This window comes from Saimiri boliviensis, chromosome 2 (genome assembly GCF_048565385.1).
Source record: "Saimiri boliviensis isolate mSaiBol1 chromosome 2, mSaiBol1.pri, whole genome shotgun sequence".
Taxonomy (NCBI): Eukaryota; Metazoa; Chordata; class Mammalia; order Primates; family Cebidae; genus Saimiri; species Saimiri boliviensis.
In genome coordinates, this window is record NC_133450.1 from 230,169,175 (window position 1) to 230,184,897 (window position 15,723).

Here is a 15,723-nt window from a genome sequence, read left to right on the forward strand (position 1 = left end):
TTTCCAATCATTTCTCTCCAGTTCTTGCTCCTAAGCGGCACAAGACAAGATGATCATTTCAGTTTATTCTCAAATTTGCGCTGGATCTTTCATGTACTCCCCAATATGGCCGATGCAGAGGGAGGCGATTCTGCTGGGTTCACAGCAGCAAATCGTCGTTTAAGTCCAACAAACTAGTCAATCTTCGTCGGCTGGCACCGAATGAACCCATCTCACTCTGGGTCCCCAGGTGCAGAATCGACGTGTGATCTTAACTAACTCACAGACTGCTTCTTCGCTCCAGTGTTTACTTCCTCCAGTCTTCAGCCGAGAGGCCGTCTGCGGTCATAAGGCCACTCGGATGCAGTGGTGCTTGAGTTTGCAAGGCAGGGCTCCTTTGTTCAGTTGGTCAAAGTCGACCAGCTGGATCAGGTCAGAGAGTTTGGTGTTCCCGTCATCTAGGCTGAAGAACATCTGCCCGTCGTCCTCGCAAGGTAAGATCTGGACATTTTTAATTTTCTGGTGATGACACAGTGTGAGTACAAATGCCTTTGGATTACTCTGGCTGTCACGGAGGAGAAAAAGCCCGTCCACCAGCCCTTGCTGTTTAATGATCCTGTGGGATTCCTCCCTGGAGATCCTCCCGTGAAACCAGTGCTGTGTCCTGTGGATCACGGTACTTAGGGTAGACGGGTGGAGGGGACGTGGGCTGCCTAGTATGTTCAGCGGTGTGCTTCGCTTCCGCCAGGCGTGGCCTGCTTCTGGGTCTGCACTCTGGGCCTCCGCCGGATTCTCTATCACGCCTCCTGTTTGCCCAGAAAAATCCATCGCCACGAGGGAGATCTTGGAGACACTGCGCACTGGCGTTGAGAATGGGGACAGCAAGGCCTTCCTCTGCTGAGGGATGCGGTTATTTCCGGTAAAGGAGCATTCCGGGCTCGAGGAGTCTGAACGCTGTCATCCAGCATGCCCTGGTTTGCTCACCCTCTGCACAGAGCAACCTCAGCTCTTTAGTTTCGTTCCTGACTTTGGCTTTACGCAGAGCCCGTGGTCTGTGGGGGCGCTGGACTGCGTCCTGCCGGCGATCAAGAAGGTGCTGCGGTCCTCCAGGTCTGCCAGCAGCTGTAGGTGTCTGGGTTCCTTTGAAGTTCCCTTTGTGGAGCAATAAAGGCCAGATCTCCACAAACACACATATTACATATGCTTTTTCCATGATTTCTTTCCCAGCTCTTTCACGTGCAAAAATCCTTGACTTTTCAGGACAGCTACTGGAGTTCAGAAAATTCTGCAAAAGCTGGCTTTGACTGCCATTTGACTGCTGGCCCCAAGTAACTGTCTGTTCTGGGAAGAAATTCCAGAACGAGTTGGTCAGGCTGTGCATGGAGCCTTGGTCTTGCCAGGTCTTGTTGATTGCGAGGTGTCTGCTCCACTTTGTCCTGGTAGTAGGGATGGTACAAAAAGGAATCTGGGCAACCGGCTAAAGCCATGGGTTCCTTCTGCCTTCTTCAAATTACATTTACTGCACTGGAGCAACTGTCAGGAGATGGCTCAGTAGCTTTGTCTGCTGGGGTGGCCACCCTGGCTTCACTGAGAGGACCCAGGTGAAGACCTGGCTGCGGGTCACTGAGCCGCCCGTGACTGGGCCTGCAGCTGCTGCTTCCTGATCAGCATCGTGGTCAGCGCCAAAGATGGGGTTTCACCATGTTGGCCAGGCTGGTCTCAACCTGACTTCAAGTGATCCACCCGCCTTGGCCTCCCAAAGTGCTGGGATTACAGGCGTGAGCCACTGCACCCAGACCCTCCTCATAACTCTTGTGGAATATTTCCCCTCAGTTGTCCTCCCTTCCCTTCGAACAACTATTTCTTCCTTCTTGCTTCTCTGTCATTCTCTCATCTGCAGTCTAATGTTCCCCAAAGACTCCTTCTTTGCTTTGCAAATACGTAAAATGCTTTTCACTTGGGGTAACAATACACCTTACCTTCTCTTGACTGTGATCCTACCACTAACTCTGGACCCTTGTCTCTTCTTTACCTCTGAACTTGCTACATTTATATTTTCATCATGTATTCTTCAGTATAATGATATTTATCTTCCACCTGGCTGATGAAATAAAATTGAATTCTTAAAAGCAATAGCAACTTCTTAATTATCAATTCTAGTGTAGTTTTTACAAGCCTCACTTTTCTTTTTTTTTCTTTTTTAAGATGGAGTCACACTCTGTTGCCCAGGCTGGAGTGCAGTGGATCAGTCTCAACTCACTGCAACCTCTGCCTCCTGGGTTCAGGCAATTCTCCTGCCTCAGCCTCCTTGGTTGCTGGAATTACGGGCATGTGCTACCATGTCTGGCTAATTTTTATATTTTTAGTAGAGATGGGATTTCGCCATGTTGGCCAGGCTGGTCTCAAACTTCTGATCTCAGGTGATCTACATGCCTCAGCTTCCCACAGTGTTGGGATTACAGCTGTGACTCACTTTGCTGGGCCAATTTATAAATTTCTTGACCAGACTTACAAAGACTATCCACAATCTGCCCCCAACACTTGTCTATCATTTTAAAATATCATATTTCAGTGCTACCACAATGCCATAAATGTCCTCTATACTTTAGCCAGCTGGGCTTGTTTCTGTAACAATTTTCTGTACTTCTGTGCATTCCTTCTTTGAGCCTATGCTCACTTTGATTCCCCATTTAGTCAAACAGAATGTCCTTCCTTCTGTTTTATGACAATCTAAGTAAAAACATAATAGAACTGAGGCTGAAATGGAGAGAACCACAATGTTGAACAGCTATTGTGTCATATAAAAGGAATTAGCAGGAAATGAAATAAAGGTTAAAAATTATTTAGAGAGAACCCAATTATGGTGAATTGATTTTCTGACAAAGTTGCCAAAACAATTCAATGGAGGAAAATAGTATTTTCAATCAATGGTTCTGGGACAATTAAATAACTACACATCGAAGAATTAAGTTAAACCCGTATCTCAGTCCTTACACAAAATGAACTTAAAAGAGCTGAAACTCTAAAACTCCTAGAGTAAAACATAGGGGTAAATTTTTGTTTAGACGATGGTTAGACAATGGTTTCTTGGCTATAACACCAAAGCATAAACTACAGAAGAAAAGAGTAAATAAGTTGGACTTCATCACAATTAAAAACTTTTGTGCTTTAGTAAAAATAGTGAAAACACTAATCACAGAATGAGAGAAAATGTTTACAAATCATACATCTGGCAAGGAACTTGTATACAAATGTACAAAGAACACTTAGAAATCAACAATTAAGGCTGGGCGCGGTGGCTCACGCCTGTAATCCCAGCACTTTGGGTGGATGAGGCGGGTGGATCACAAGGTCAGGAGTTCAAGATCATCCTGACCAACAGGGTGAAATCCCATCTCTACTAAAGATACAAAAAAATTAGCCAGGCATGGTGATGGGTGCCTGCAATTCCAGCTACTTGGGAGGCTGAGGCAGGAGAATCGGTTGAACCCGGGAGGCGGAGATTGCAGTGAGCTGAGATCGCGCCATTGCACTCCAGCTGGGCAACCAGGCATGACTCTGTCTCCAAAAAAAAAAAAAAAAAATCAACAATTAAAAGACAACCCAATTTAAATATGGGCAAAGGGACTTCTAGTGTGGTTTCTCCTCTGGCATGCAAGGAGCTTGGAAGGCACCAGCAACTCTTCTTAGATCTGGCATAGAAGTAAGGTCACAGGGCAAAATGCTGCCCTAAAGTTGGAGAGACAGGCAAATACAGGGAATTGCAGCTTACTGAAGTAGAAAGCTCCTTGAGAACAGGGCAGAAACCTCCAGAAGAGCAAGAAGAAACCTAGAGAAATCATCTTCGGCTTTCAACAAAAAATTATAAGGCAAAAAATAGACTTTGAAGAGACGGAGCAAGCATCAGAACTAGATTCAGATATGGCAGGGATGCTGGAATTACAAGACTGTGAATTTAAAACGGCCATAATGAATGTGCTAAGGGCTCTCATAGGAAATGTAGACAGCATGCAAGAACAGACAGGTGATGTAAGCGGGAGATGGGAATTCCAAGAAAGAATCAAAAAGAAATGCTAAAGGTCAAAAACACCATCACAGAAATGCAGAATGCCATTGATGGACTCATTAGTAGACTGGCTATGGCTGAGGACAGAATGTCTGAGCTTGAGGATTCTCAACAGAACCTTCCAAATCCGAAAAGTAAAGAGAAAAAAACACTGGAAAAAAATGGTAACAGAATATCCAAGAACTGTGGGACAATTACAAAAGGTATAACATATGCATCATGAGAATGCCAGGAGAAGAAAGAAATAGAAGCAACATTTGAAGCAATAATGATTTAAAAGTCCCCCAAATTAATGTTGTACACCAAACCACAGATCCAAGAAGCTCAGAGAACATAAGACAGATTAAATGCATTAAAAAAAAACAAACAAACAAACAAAAAAGTTAACATTTGTAACATTTGTATATCATATTCGCACTGCAGAAAACTGAAGATTAAAAAAAAAAATCTTGAAAGGAGCCACAGGAAGATTAGAAGTAATTCTTCTTTGCTATAAATAGAAAGATAAGAATTACCTCTTCCTTCTTCTCAAAAAGCATGCAAAGAAGCAGAGAATGGAATGAAATAAAGTGTTGAGAGGGAAAAACCCGCCAACCTAGAATTCCGTATTCTGTGAAATTATCCTTCAAAAGTAAAAGAGAAGGCGGGTGTGGTGACTCACGCCTGTAATCCTAGCACTTTGGGAGGCTGAGGCCCGTGGATCACGAGGTCAGAAGTTCAAAACCAGCCTGGCCGACATGGTGAAATCCCATCTCTACTAAAAATAAAAAACATTAGCCAGTGTAGTGGCACATGCCTGTAATCCCAGCTACTCAGGACACTGAGGCAGGAGAATGGCTTGAACCCAGGAGGTGGACGTTGCAGTGAGCCGAGACTGCACAATTGCACTCCAGCCTGGGTGACAGGGTGAGACTCCATCTCAGAAAAAAAAAAAAAAAAAAAAAAAGTAAAAGAGAGACACTTTCTCATTCAAACAAACATAGAGGGAATGTGTTGTCAGTAGACCTGCCTGGAGAAATGTTAAAGAAGTTCTTCAGAGAGAAGGAAAATTATGTAGGTAAGAAACTTGGAGCTACATAACGAAGTGAAAAGTATTGGAGAAGGAGTAAATGAAGATTAAAATAAAAATGTTTATTTTTCTTATTCTTTTATTTCTCTCCCTCCCCTCCTATTTTTCTTATTCTTAATTGATCAAACAGGTAACAGTTTGTTCAAAATAAGACTAGCAGGCTGGGCTAGGTGGCTCATGCCTGTAATCCCAGCACTTTGGGAGGCTGAGGCAGAAGGATCACTTGAACCTAGGAGTTTGAGGCCAGCCTGGTCAACATTGGGAGACCCAGTCTCTAAATAAAAAACAAAACAAAACAAAATATAATAGCAAAAATGCATTCAAACAATTACAGCTTATTATAAAATGACACAAATGACCACGATGACACAAAGAACAAGAGGGGGTAATTAGGAGTATCTCGTTATCATAAGGTACTCACACTGCCCGCAAGCTGTTAGAGTGTAATTTGAAAGTGGATTTGAGTTAGTCATAAACATATATTGCAAACTCCAGGGCGACCACTAAAAAAGTAAAAACGAAATATAATTAATATGCTAAGAAAGGAGAAAAAATGAATTGTATAAAATGCTCAATTAAAACTACAAAAGGCAGAAAATGTGGAAGACAAAAATAGGAACAAGGAGCAAGGGAAACAGATAGAAAACAGTAAAACGTTTGGTAAATATGAACACAAACACGTCACAATCGCTTTTAATGTCAGTGGTCTAAATAGGCTAATTAGAAATAGAGAGGAGCAGAGTGGACCAAAAAGAAGATCCAACTAATTATATGTTGTCTAAAGAAACACACTTTGTTATTTACTTTTTTTTCAAACTCCTTAGGCTTAAGCAATCCTGCCATAGCCTCCCAACTAGGTGGGACTACAGGTGTGTGCCACTGTCCCTGGCCAGAAACACACTTAAGTGTAAGAACTCTTATAGATCAAAAGTAAAGAGATAGAGAAAGAGATATGATCCTCATTAAAAGAATACAGGTATAGCTATATTGATTTTAGACAGAGCAGACTTCAGAGCAAGAATGTTTAACAGGGATAAGGAGGGGCTTTACACAATGAGAAAGGGGTCATTATATAACAATTTGTAGCATGAACGCACCTAACAACCAAGTGTCAAAACATGTGAGGCAAGCCAGTGTGGTAGCTCCTGCCTGTAATTCCAGCACTTTGGGAGGCTGAGGCAGACAGGTAACCTTAGGTCAGGCATTTGAGACGAGCCTGGCCAACATGGTGAAACCCCATCTCTACTAAAAACACACAAAAAAATTAGCTGAGTGTGGTGGTGGGTGCCTGTGGTTATTCCCAGCTATTCGGGAGACTGAGGCAGGAGAATCGCTGGAACCTCAGAGGCAGAGGTTGCAGTGAGCAGAGATCACAGCACTGCACTCCAGCCTGGGCAACAGAGAGAGACTCCATCTCAAAAAATAAACAAACAAACAAAAAACCCAAAACAAACCATGTGAGGCAAAAACTGATAGAGCTGCAAGGAGAAATAGATAGATCCTTACCACCCTTCTACTGAAAACGGACAGATCCAGCAGGCAGAATATCTGTAAGGACATAGTTGAACTCAACAGCACCATCAATCAACTGGATATAATTGACATCTATGGACTGTTACTCCAACCAGCAATGGCAGACTACACATTCTTGTAAGATCAAGTTCATATGGGACATTCACCAAGATAGACCAAACTCTGGGCCATGAAACACACATCAATTAATTTAAAAGAACAGAAAAATATACAATGTCTGTTCTCATACTACAGTGGAGTTTAACTACCATAACAGAAAGCAGGAGAATTTCAAAATACCTGGAATATGATCTTGTCTTTGTTTAAAATATATCTATAGTGAAGGCTTATATATTCACTTTAAAATATGGAGAGACATACTCAGAGTGGGACTACCCAAACACTACTCCCTAAGAGATTGGGTTACAGTGAAACTTTTCCTTTCCTTGTATCTTTAAATTTTTCTTTCAAGAATGATTATAGTAAGTAAAGAAGTAATTCCAAGTTGAGTGAGAGAGGGTAGCATAAGAAATGGCAGAGATGTGTGCTACAATAGATCTCCAGCGATGTAAAAAAGGTATTATGTATAACAGAAAAAAATAAAAAACAATGTCCAATGATGAGCTCATAATTGAACAAATCTGGGGAAATTACAAAATTGTACAGAAATGTTTAATGACTTTTTTTTTTTGAGACAGAGTCTCACTATGTCGCCCAGGCTAGAGTGCAGTGGCACAATCTTGGCTCACCGCAGCCTCTGCCTCCCGGGTTCAAGCAATTCTCCTGCCTCAACCTCCTGAGTAGTTGGGATTACAGGTGTGTGCCACCACACCCAGGTAATTTTTAGTAGAGATGGGATTTCATCATGTTGGTCAGGTTGGTCTCAAACTCCTGACCTCGTGATCCACCCACCTTGGCCTCCCAAAGTGTTGGGATTACAGGCTTGAGCCACCACACCCATCCAGGAAATTTTTAAAATAATATTTATACTAAACAAAAGGAGATTATAAAAAGGTATCTATAATACAATTCTTTTTTTAAAAAAATCTTATATGATTCACTTAAAAATGTTAACAGTTCCATCTAGCAGTAAGATTACGAGAAATCTGTGTTCTCTTTCTTACAATTCTTTGCACATTTATGTATTTTACAATGAAGATTTATTACTTTTGCAATTAAAAAACACATTTTAAATCAGCAGAAAGAAAAAAAAAAGAGATGGATGAAGGTAGCTATCTGTAGAAATGACACATCAAGGGAGATTGCTTATGTTCCACTGAGGAGTCATAGTTTAGGGGAGTCCAAATAAGGTGGCTTATTGCACTCCCTGAAGGGCCTGGGTGGCTGGACCAGGACTCAGCAGCAAACCAAACCCTTCCAGCCTGCCTGGGACTGGAGGGGGTACTGGGAAGTGAGTGCAAATGAGCACCATGTTTCTTTTAGTGACGACCCATAAGTTCTCAAATTAGATTGTGGTGTTGGTTGAACAACTCTGTGAATTCACTAAAAATCACTGAATTGTATGCTAAAAAGAGTGAGTTTTATCTTATGTAAATTATGCCTAAACAAAGCTGTTTTTAAAAGGAAACAAAAATCTAGTCAGTTACATTGTGATCTGCTTGAAGGAAAACAGTGCTAACAGAAGGGCCTGCCTGGTACTTGTAAAAGGGAATCTGGGCTGTTAGAATTTTCCAGGATGCACCCAGCACCACTCAGGGTAAGAGACCCCGGACGGTGGAGCAGTTCGGTGCCCTGAATATTATGCATCTTATATATAATGAAGGCACCAGTGCACACAAATTTAATGATACTGCCCATTACTAAGAGCTATGAATACTAATGGATAGTCTGTGAGCATTTACAATATGCCTTTATAAGCATACGGTCCTAAGAACTTAAATGTATTATCCCATTTGATCCACTCAACAACAACTTTCTGACATATGCACAATTATAATCCCTATTTTACATTTGAAGAAATTGAAACACAGACAAGGTAATGCCCCTTCCCTAGCATAACAGAGCTAGTAAGTATCGAATCTGAGATGAAACCAGATAGTTTGACATCAGAACCCATAGTTTTATGTATTGTGCTATAGCGCATAAATATGATCTTGTCACACATACCTTTTTCAGTGCAAATTAATTTGCCTGCCTTCCTTCCTTCTTTTCTTCTTTCCTTCCTTCCTTTCTCTCTCTCTCTCTCTCTCTCTCTTTCTTTCTTTCTTTTTTTTTTTTTTTGGTGACAGAGTCTTGCTCTGTTGCCTAGGCTAGAGTGCAGTGGCGTGATCTCGGCTCACTGTAACCTCTGCTTCCCAGGTTCAAGTGATTCTCCCACCTCAGCCTCCCAGGTAGCTGGGACTACAGGTGCACACCACCACACCCGGCTAATGTTTGTTTTTTTTTTTTTTTTTTTTTTTTTTTTTTTTTGAGATGGAGTTTCTCTCTTGTTACCCAGGCTGGAATGCAATGGCGCGATCTCGGCTCACCGCAACCTCCGCCTCCTGGGTTCAGGCAATTCTCCTGCCTCAGCCTCCTGAGTAGCTGGGATTACAGGCGCGCGCCACCATGCCCAGCTAATTTTTTGTGTTTTTAGTAGAGACGGGGTTTCACCATGTTGACCAGGATGGTCTTGATCTCTCGACCTTGTGATCCACCCGCCTCAGCCTCCCAAAGTACTGGGATTACAGGCTTGAGCCATCGCACCCGGCTTGTTTGTATATTTAATAGAGACAGAGTTTCACCATGTTAGCCAGGCTGTTCTCGAACTCCTGACCTCAAGTGATCCACCTGCCTCAGCCTCCCAAAGTGCTAGGATTACAGGCATGAGCCAAGGTACCAGCCCCAATTTGCTTTTCTTTTGTGCCCTGCCTCCTCGACTCTGTCTTCTCTTATTAACCCTTTCATCAGGTAACCCACATATTAAGCTTATTTTTCCTATGCTTATACAGACAGCTTCCTCTTTGCTTTTCTTACTAATGATGGAAAGTCCGCCAACTCACCTAGTATACCTCTGTCCATCATGAGTGCTGCCTTATATTGTTTCGACAAGAACACATTCTGATTTCCGCTTCAGTCATGTAATTGAGCACACCCTAGGCCCTTCTGCCTGGGCACGAGAAACAGATGCCAGGAGAGAACTTGAGCTGTGTGTTCCAGGTCCTGCCTGCAGCTGGCCTGGCTGGGAGACACCTGTCCCCTTCTCTCCGGGTGGGGGGATCCTCATCTATTTCAGGGGACCAAGAATGGCTCTGGTTGTGGGAGGGAGACTGTTATCAAGCTGAACTTGGGTCTGTCTGCCAAGCACAGCAAAGCCAAACGCTGAATCATGATTGCAGAGAGAGAAACTGAAGCATGTATTACAGGATGCCGAGCGAGGAGACTCAGGCAACTCTCATGCTTAAGAACGAAACTCCCTGATGTCTTACATATACAAGTTTTTATAGGAAAAGTCATACATTTCTTTTCTTTTGCTTTTTCTTTCTTTTTTGAGATGGAGTCTTGTTCTGTCACCCAGGCTGGAGAGCAGCAGCAAGATTTCAGCTCATGCAACCTCCACCTTCTGGGTTCAAGCGATTCTCCTGCCTCAGGCTCCCAAGTAGCTGGCATTACAGGTGCCCACCACCACGCCTGGCTAAATTTTCTATTTATACTAAAGATGGGGCTTCACCATGTTGGTCAGGCTGGTCTTGAACTCCTGGTCTCAAGTCATCCACCCTCCTCAGCCTCCTAAAGTGCTGGGATAACAGGCGTGAGCCACCACGCCCAGCCTCTTGTGGAGTTTACAGGCTAGCAAGGGGGAACTGACAAAATATTGTACATATAATACATATGTACAAAATATTGTACATATAATAAGTGAATTCGTAAGTTTGAAAGCCCTTAAGTGCAATGAAGGTTATCAAAGACATCAGCGTGAAGGGGATTGGGAGGGTAGTGATGGAGGGTTACAACTTTAAATAGGGTGGTTGGGTTGACCTCACTGGGAAGGTAACATTTGAACCAAAGCCTGTAGAGGTGACAGTGAGCCCTGAGAAAAATGGGGAAGAACCTTCCAGGCAGAAGGACCAGCCAGGGCAAAGGCCATGTGCTGGAGGAAGAGCAGGTTGCAAGAGAAACAGGAGAGAGGAAGAGAGGAGGGGAAGGAAGCGAGTCCTGCCTTCTTAGGGCCTTGCAGAGAGGGAACGAAGGAGCCGTCACGGGCTCCGAGAAAGGCTCTGGCTTACATTCTTTCTTTTTTCTGCTGCCACAAGACTCTTTGTACAGCAGCCTGAGCTGAGTAGTTGGCACAGCTTTGTTTTGTTTTTCTAACTTACATTTATTCTTAAAGGAGTACTCTGGCTGATGTGTACAGCTTATAATTTATCAATTAGAAACATTCATTAAAAATTTCAAAGGCCGGGCACGGTGGCTCAAGCCTGTAATCCCAGCACTTTGGGAGGCCGAGGCGGGTGGATCACGAGGTCGAGAGATCAAGACCATCCTGGTCAACATGGTGAAACCCTGTCTCTACTAAAAATACAAAAAACTAGCTGGGCGTGGTGGCGCGTGCCTGTAATCCCAGCTACTCAGGAGGCTGAGGCAGGAGAATTGCCTGAACCCAGGAGGCGGAGGTTGCGGTGAGCCGAGATCGCGCCATTGCACTCCAGCCTGGGTAACAAGAGCGAAACTCCGTCTAAAAAAAAAAAAAATTTCAAATATGTACTAATAGTAATTATATAGTCCACCATGTAAAAAATGAAGCCAAGCCGGGTACAGTGGCTCAGGCCTGTAATCCCAGCACTTTGGGAGGCTGAGGTGGGTGGATCACAAGGTCTGGAGTTCAAGACCAGCTTGGCCAACATGGTGAAACCCCGTCTCTACTAAAAGTACAAAAATCAGCTGGGCATGGTGGTGCGTGACTGTAATATCAGCTACCCGGGAGGCTGAGGCAGGAGAACTGCTTGAACCAGGACCCGGGAGGCAGAGGTTGTAGTGAGCCAAGATCACATCACTGTATTCTAGCCTGGGCTACAGAGTGAGACTATGCCTCAAAAAAAAAAAAAAAAAAAAAGGCAAATATGTATTTTATGTATGAGAGAAAATATGTTTGTCTATCAAGTGAGAATCTATACATAGTTGTGAATTCACAGAGCATCCTCTGGAAGGACGCACGTCACTTTTTGTTTTAGATGGAGTCTTGCTCTGTCGCCCAGGCTGGAGTGCATAGACGCAATCCCAGCTCACAGCAACCTCCACTTCCCATGTTCAAACGATTCTCCTGCCTCAGTCTCCCGAGTAACAGGGATTACAGATATGCGACACCACACCCAGCTAATTTTTGTATTTTTAGTAGCGATGGGGTTTCATCATGTTGGCCATGTTGGTCTCGAACTCCTGACCTCAGGTGATCCACCCACCCCGGCCTCCCAAAGTGCTGGGATTACAGGCGTGAGCCACTGCGCCTGGCCACAGGCCACATCTTAATAGAAGGGAGTGAGCGGGAAAGCACGAAAGGAAGGCCTTTCAAAGTTTCAGAGTAGGACTGACAGAAATGAAAATATTTTACCCCCAAAATATCCTTCTTTGATATATTTTGAGGTATCTCTTCAGAGAGCCAGCCAACAGGAGTCTTTCGTGGGGAGATTTGCATGTACGGAATCTGCCTTGATGCAGCCAGGCTTCTTCTGAGCCTTCCCTTGTTTGATCTAGGAAAGATTAAGTGAGAGTTTGACACCTTTGAAGGTTGGAAACTTTTACCATCTATTCTTTCTGCAGGCTGCTGTCTAGGAGGTTTCATCTACATAGCAAGACCACGTTTGCTAGCCAGGCCCCCTCTTCCCCCACCCCGCCGCCCCAGCAACCTCCACAGCCATAACCTGTCTTGCGTCATAACCTGATTTACCACTATAACCTGTTTTGGGCCATTCTCTGAGCTCCCATTCTTTTGGTAACCTCAAGATGGTATATAAGCTTCTGTACCCCACTGGGTATTTGGAGTAATCACTCTGTGGTTCTTTCCTGTGTGCACATAAATTCATATGCCTTTTCTCCAATTAATCTGTCTTTTGTAAGTTATTTTTTCAGCAAAGATTTAGAAGGCAAAAAGGACATTTTTTCTTGGCTCCTACAGGGGTATTGTTTTCTGAGTCCTAACAGTCTCACCTGGCCAGGTCTTACAACTGTGCTCAGGAGTCTGGGGGAAGGAGAACTTGGATTTAATCAAACACGTTTTTCAGATGTTCATGGTGGCGCTTCTCACTTTCCCTTTTTGGCTGCTTGTGCAAGATCATCACACCTGCAGATGTGCTTGATCCAGGGAGTCCCAGTTGCCATTCTCTATCATTCTGGAATTATCAGCATTACGTGTGTTCACAGATTATCCTGATGTGTGGAATATCCACTACTGTCTCCATCATTATTTTAGGATTCAATGAATACTTGTGAGCCACTAACTCCATCTAATATAACCCAATGGCGATGATAAAGATTGTAGACTTACTAAACAGAAATAAACAAATGTTATGAAAAATATATTAACCAGAATGAACTGTATCCCATTAACTGAATGTTATTTAAGAACATTTGATTAATATCACCTTTATGGAAAATTCTCAACATTTAAATATGCAAGGACTATTAAGAATAAAATGAGATTTCTGGGAAATCATTACTGTGTTACATTTTCAATTTATCAAGCGTGACTACAACTGTTTCATTTGAGAAGGGAAAGTAGCTCAGAGCAGTCTGAAGAATGTGAGGAATGCAAAATTTAGCAGAGACAGGAGAGTCTCATTAACCTATGCTCAGGGTTAACTGTTCAAAGGCATTTTGTATTTTTCTTTTATTGCCTGTACTTTCCAGACTAGCTGACAAATTACCTAAAACGTTCCAGGCTGCACACTATGACCCTCACTCATATCTTCATGTTTCTGGAATTTGTGATACAAAGAACACACAGCCAATCAATAGCTTATGTTCTTTTGAGTGAGTCACCGTGGCATGCACCTGTCATTGCAGCTACACAGGAGGCTGATCACTTGAGTACAGGAGTTCAGGATCAGCCTGGGCAACACAGGGAGGCTTTGTCTCAAAAAGAAGAAAAAAGAAGCCTATGGTATTTTAATGAACCGATGTCAATACTTGGTAAACAATTTTACCAAGAACTGCCCCATCTTTTTTCCCTTTGAAAACCCACTATTCTGGGCAACTTGAATCGAAATCCCCAAGGCTGCAGTCCTCAAATTTGGCTCACAGAAGCTCTCTGCTTATATTCATTTTGCCTCAGCTTCTTCCTTTAGGCTGACACATTGCCTTTTCCTCTGAAACCCGAAAGCACTTGTGGCTCACTGCAGCGATGACTGGGTTCCAGGCTTTGGGAGTGCTGGTCTAAGTGAGAAGATTCCTTGGGGAGATGAGAGCCCAAAGGGACCTGAAGATTCCCCTACAGAGCAGCAGGCCTTTTAAACTCCTCCCTCCTGGCTTATAACCAGCTGGAGGTTCCGTGAAGCCAAATGGGACAACATCTGCCTCTTTTTGTTTTTTTTTTTTGAGATGGAGTTTCACTCTTGTTGCCCAGGCTGGAGTGCAATGGCGCGATCTCGGCTCACTGCAACCTCCGCCTCCTTGGTTCAAGTGATTCTCCTGCCTCAGCCTCCTGAGTAGCTGCGATTACAGGCACATGCCCAGCTAATGTTTGTATTTTTAGTAGAGATGGGGTTTCTCCATGTTGGTCAGGCTGGTCTCAAACTCCTGATCTCAGGTGATTCGCCCGCCTAGGCCTCCCAAAGTGCTGGGGTTACAGGCATGAGCCACTGCGCCTGGCCCTTCCCCTTTTTCAGTTCTCTTGGCTGTCACTTCTCATCTAGACTTCATTCGCTCCTGCCTGATCTCTCCCCAAAATGCCTAATAGGTTTTCCTGCTTGATTTCCTTGACTCCTTCCCCTTGAGTCTGGCTGTCTGTCTTTCCAGGGGAGACCCTTGTCTGGCAAGGCAACCAGAACAGAGTAGTCACTCAATAATTTCAGGCCTTCTACTCTAGTTGTCAGAGGGTGAATTAACAACACAATTGATTGACAGGAAATGCAATTTGCTACTACTGATACAACAATCAGAACTGAAAATATGACAGTCAGACTTAGCTCCTGAGAGAGAGGGGGAAAGGCTGTGGTTTTGGCCAGGAACAGATCAGCTGAGTGGATTTATATATCAACACAATGGATGACAAAGGTGACAGTGTCCTGTCATGATGGCCTCAGGGAATGAGCAGTGTGGGCAGCTCAAACAACCCAGCTGTTGCTGACGGGGAGGGGGAGAGAGCTCATCAACCTTGAGCAGATATTAGATATTAGATGCAGAGGCCAGATTGCTTTCTCCTGTGGGTTTTATAGCTGCGCATACTCAACTATTAAGGACAACCTTTATTATTAAATTTTTTTAGGAAAAATTAACTTTGTCATAGAGGCTGAAACTCTCAAGCCCTCCTTTGAAATAATTACTTTGAGAGAGGTTGTTTGGAGGCTCTAGCAGAGGAGTACAGCTACTCACATAGCCCTTGACCAAAGCACGGCCCTCCTCTGATGGGGAAGGTCGTCCGCAGTGTCTGGAGGGGCGCACATGGAGCGATGAGGGAGGATGGCGACACGCACCTAACCAGCCCGATCCGACGAATCAACCCTAGCCATCAGCGGGGTGGCAGATGTTGCAGCCAGATCACCCTCCCCTCCTGAAACAATTGCTTTGAAAACGCAATATTTGAAAACCTGAATTTTCTTGGGTAAGCAACTATCCTATTATATTGCTAATTTAACACAAGACTTCTTTTAAAGATAATTAATAGATTTAATTTTTTAGAGCAATTTTAGAATTGGTTAGAAAGTACAGTGTTCCCACACGCACCTTCCCTGCACCATATACCCAGCTTCCCTTTTATTTACTACTTACATTTGTGTGGTACATTTGTTACAATTGATGAGCCGGTATCAACACATGGTTACTAACTAAAGCCCATACTTGACAGTTTACATTAGGGTTCATTCGTGGTGCTGTATATTCTGTGAGATTTCACAATGTGTAATTACTTATATCCAGGGTTTTTTTTTTTTAGATGGAGTCTCGC

General features: G+C 43.5%; 1 protein-coding gene and 1 pseudogene across 1 annotated transcript in view; both read right to left on the reverse strand.

Annotated features, from left to right (window-relative positions):
- Positions 1 to 324: 324 nt before the first annotated feature.
- LOC104653417 (growth factor receptor-bound protein 10 pseudogene) lies at positions 325 to 1,360 on the reverse strand (annotated as a pseudogene).
- A 2,185-nt stretch (positions 1,361 to 3,545) lies between these two features.
- The window catches only part of ISCA1 (iron-sulfur cluster assembly 1), a 32,280-nt gene continuing 20,102 nt past the window's right edge, over positions 3,546 to 15,723 (reverse strand). The window contains exons 4-5 of the mRNA XM_074395502.1: positions 12,175 to 12,313; positions 3,546 to 5,388 (exon numbers count right to left, since the gene is read on the reverse strand). Of these exons, the coding sequence (XP_074251603.1) occupies positions 5,367 to 5,388; positions 12,175 to 12,313 (161 nt within the window). The 3' untranslated portion in view covers positions 3,546 to 5,366. The remainder of the gene's footprint in view (positions 5,389 to 12,174; positions 12,314 to 15,723) is intronic.